The sequence below is a fragment of the Pygoscelis adeliae genome, unplaced genomic scaffold (genome assembly GCF_000699105.1).
Source record: "Pygoscelis adeliae isolate BGI_AS28 unplaced genomic scaffold, ASM69910v1 Scaffold222, whole genome shotgun sequence".
Classification (NCBI taxonomy): domain Eukaryota; kingdom Metazoa; phylum Chordata; class Aves; order Sphenisciformes; family Spheniscidae; genus Pygoscelis; species Pygoscelis adeliae.
This window is the reverse complement of record NW_008824309.1, coordinates 6022736-6026626: the sequence shown is the minus strand read 5'-3', so window position 1 is coordinate 6026626 and position 3891 is coordinate 6022736. Positions and strand designations below refer to the sequence as shown.

The 3891-nt window shown below is 38.9% G+C and overlaps 1 protein-coding gene across 39 annotated transcripts in view; it reads left to right on the top strand.

Moving 5' to 3' along the window:
* The first annotated feature begins 219 nt into the window (after window positions 1-219).
* NEB (nebulin) overlaps window positions 220-3891 on the top strand; it is a 133325-nt gene continuing 129653 nt past the window's right edge. For 38 of the 39 annotated variants that reach the window (XM_009319003.1, XM_009319001.1, XM_009319002.1 and 35 more), the window contains exons 1-3: window positions 220-367; window positions 1085-1197; window positions 1738-1803. In XM_009319003.1, coding sequence (XP_009317278.1) covers window positions 1771-1803 — 33 coding nt within the window. In that variant the 5' untranslated portion in view covers window positions 220-367; window positions 1085-1197; window positions 1738-1770. The remainder of the gene's footprint in view (window positions 368-1084; window positions 1198-1737; window positions 1804-3891) is intronic. The other variant, XM_009318966.1, reaches the window with a different exon arrangement.

Genomic DNA, 3891 nt, shown 5'->3' with positions numbered 1-3891 from the left:
ATTATAAATTCTGAAAGAAGAAAATGTGCATGGTTTTTATCCATTTGAGTGCTCCCTTGGATTTGCCTAGGGATCCATTTCAGCAGAGACCTGGTGAAGTTCAGTCAAGCTCTGGTGTGTTTTGGGTTTCCTCGGGAGCACAGAAGTGCCCAGCTCCCTTTTCCTTCATGTTGCTGAGAACAGGTGGCCTCCTCCGGGGTCACCAATTATATTTAGGGCTGAAACTCGAGCAGGCTGGAGCCAGATTGGCTGTGCTAGCCACATGAGTAATTAGGAGCTGATGCACCAGGCTTGCTCTCACCCAGTGCTGCTCAGGAGGGAAGACTGGAGAGGCTTTGCTCCTAAGGATATTTACTAGATGTTGCTGGTAAGAACATTTTAATCACATTTGACTTCTTCTCCTTAGAATAGGATCTTGAGCTGTTTCCTGATTCTGTAGTTTTTTGGGAGTAGTTGTTGTGCCTTGCCCACGGAAGTCAGATTTTCTGTCTGGATGACTAGTTGCAAATTGCAGTAAGAGGAAAGGACCTGGAACTGTGTTTTGGAAGTGTAACTGAAGATTATAATAGTCACAGGTTGTATAGATTGTATCCTTACATGCAATCCCTACCTCTTGGGTTTGTTCATAAATTTTGGCCTACTTTTTGACATGACGTGTCACTTATTAATTGAGTTATTCTTCACTTATTTTAATAGTTAACATTCTGGTTTAACAAATTGATTGGTTTTTTGGTAATTTTTCTCAACATGTTGGAACTAAAAAGGGACAGTATTCAATGTTCCTATATTTAACCTGCATTACTAGACTTCACTTGCCTCAGAAGGAATTGCAGTTTAGCCAGCTAAACAAAACCACCCCGTCATTTGGTAGTATTAGCTTACACGGCAAATATCTCTGGACTCAGGAACAGCTGTTCCAAAGCCTCATCCCCTACCAACATTAGAAACAGGGCTCTGGTCTCTGGTGGAGAATTGTAGCTTTGCCTCATAGCAAAATCATTGTGTTAATTAATTCGTTTAAAGGTTTTGACAGTAATCTGTACTTTGTAATTCAGCCAACTGTATGGATTTTCATATTTTCCAGGTCTGAAGAAAAGAGAGAAAAAAGCCACAAGAACTGAAAAAAAAAAAAACCCAAACCCAGAGCATCTGTATAGGCTAATGCTGGGAAGACAGAAATTGCCTCCTTAACCTAAGGTCACTTAAAAAAAAAAATTTACAATCTTCTTCTACATTATGCTTTTACTTGTGAATGAATATAGCCGAATATACAGATAAAGCTCCCATTCAAACAGGAGCTTGAATAACGTAATGAAATGGTATAGAATACTCACAGAGAAAAGAAAAATTCTTCAAATGATTTTGTTGTAATGAAAAAAATCAAATCATACTTCAAGAAATCTCTTCCTCTAATTTTTTTTATTTTCATTGAATTCCAATATTGATGTTACAGCTACTAGAATAAAGTATTTGTCCAAAACTGTAATTTATATCAGTATGTTTGAAACTTAATCCAATGCTTTCCCATAGTAGTGAGAAACAAAGTAACGCCAGATCCCAACTTTTGTTCTCTCTGTTGTTGAAGTTCTTTCACTGATTAGCCAACAATGTTGTAATAATCTGACTAGTTACTAACTGTGACTCAGGCGTTTTATGAACTTGACTAGTAGCTTTTCATAGTACTTTCAGTCTTGGGCTAATACTGTATATTCACACTTTCATTTGCTGCGTGACCAGTGAGTGGGGGAGAGACAGAATACCACCCTCAAAATGGAGGAAGAAGAATATGAAGAAGTTGTGGAGGTAAGAAGAAAATCTGAGAGTAGAAATATTTGTTTCCTGCCTTGTGAATGAATATATTGATCACTTTAATGAGACGTTGCTCATGAGCATAAACGGTTGCTTGCTATTTGCTCTCTGAAAATTAGGGTATGATTAGATATCTATTAAATGGTTTGATCAGTAAAAAACAACAACAAAGTTGCTGTCGGTGGAGCAAAGTCTCCCTGGTTCCTGTCATAGTTTCTCTGTTTAAATAAGGATTGTAATCATCCCACACCTGCATCGCGTCGTTTTGTGATTACTCTTCTGCATAATTATAGATGCAGTGGGCCACCTCTTCTCCCTGCCGGCTGCCCTCTGTCATCCAATCCGTGCTAGAGAGGGTGACTTTGGAAGCCGCTTTCTAGCCTCGCCTCTGTGCCCACTGCAATGCAGAAATGCAGCAGTTTTGTGCCGCCACGGTACCATTAACCAATTTAGCCTTGAAGTTGCAGAGATGGAGCTAGATTTAAACCTGTACATGTCCGTGGAGTTGCATCAGCAATTAACTTGCTCATAGGTCATTTAAGCTCACAGTTATATGCCTAATTATTTAGTCTCAGCAATTTGATTAAAAGAATCCCCAGGAACTGGGGAACCCACAGCTTACTATTATGAGCGAGTGCTATTGGAATAATGGCTTTGCTTATTGAAACAGTATGCGAGGTTAAAAAACAGTGTGGTCTTACCTGTTGCATTATTACTGTTCTGAAATGAAATTATGTGTTATGAAATACATAAGGGGTTATAACAAATTGCTCAGTGTTTGAGGAAAAGAAGATAGTACAAATGTAGACAATCCCCAACTCTCTATCTCCACACTATAGTCAATGGACCGTTGATTTCAGGCAGTGTTACAGCATTGAGCCCTGACTGCTGTGTTTATAAATTTCAAACAGTGAATGAAGTAAAGTCAAATGGTTTGCCAGTTGAATTAGTTAAATGTGTTTTGGAAAATAAGCATTACTGTTCAGAAAGTCCGTTTTAAAGACGTACCACCTAGTTACAAAGACACCAATCCTTCATTAAGTTTCCTATTACCATGTTACTTGTAACTGCCTTTATGCTTCCTGAGCATTATGTGCTCTCTGTAACAAAATGCTTATTTATTTGCTGTCAATGTTTATTTGTTGCTGCTGGAATTACGGTATGTTGGGTTTTTTGTCTACACAGCTCTGTTATTCTTTGTTTTTAATTTTCACCGACTGCCTTCCTGTAGCTGCATCCCTAGGACAGACCAAGATGGTGCTGCTTTAGTAGCTTCCCTCCAGATATTCATAGTGAGAAGTTAAATAAAACAGGAACAATAGCATCTGGTACAATTTTAAGGCAGCTTAAGTCTTTCCAGAGTTTTCTTAATTAGAATTCCACTTCTGTATGAATCACCTATTTTAAACCTATAAGAGTTCTATCAGAAATTCATCTTCCGAAAGAGTAGAAAACTATTGCTGAATAATGAGTGGCTGAGAAAATGTTGAGGATTTTAAGATACTATTTTTAATTTCTCTGGAGTTATTAGCCTGCACTGGACATTGTAGCCATTTGTGATGTGCAAAAAACCACAGTGAATGACACAACCTTTGCTGCTGAGCTACTCGAGGCTTTGTGGAAGGTGGGTCAAACACGGTATAGGGCCAGCGAGCAGAAATTGCCTCAAAAGAGCCCAATATGAGACAGCTTGAAAAGTATGGGCTAGTTACGTGAACCTAACTTTGAGGAACAACTCGGGGAAAAGGACTTAAATTTTAATGAGAGTTTTTTTAGGGCTTGATTCAAAGGGCTTTCTGTTCCCACAGTTTTGGCATGTGACCCTGAGCAAATCATTGCTGAGGAGATTTTCAAAGATAAAAACGACATTATACATTTTCTCCTTTCTGGAAGTCATAGAATCATAGAATAGAATCATAGAATCATTCAGGTTGGAAAAGACCTCTAAGATCATTGAGTCCAACCATCAACCCAACAGCCCCATGCCCACTAAACTATGTTCCTCAGCGCCTCATCTACACGTCTTTTAAATACTTCCAGGGATGGGGACTCAACCGCTTCCCTGGGCAGCCTCTTCCAACG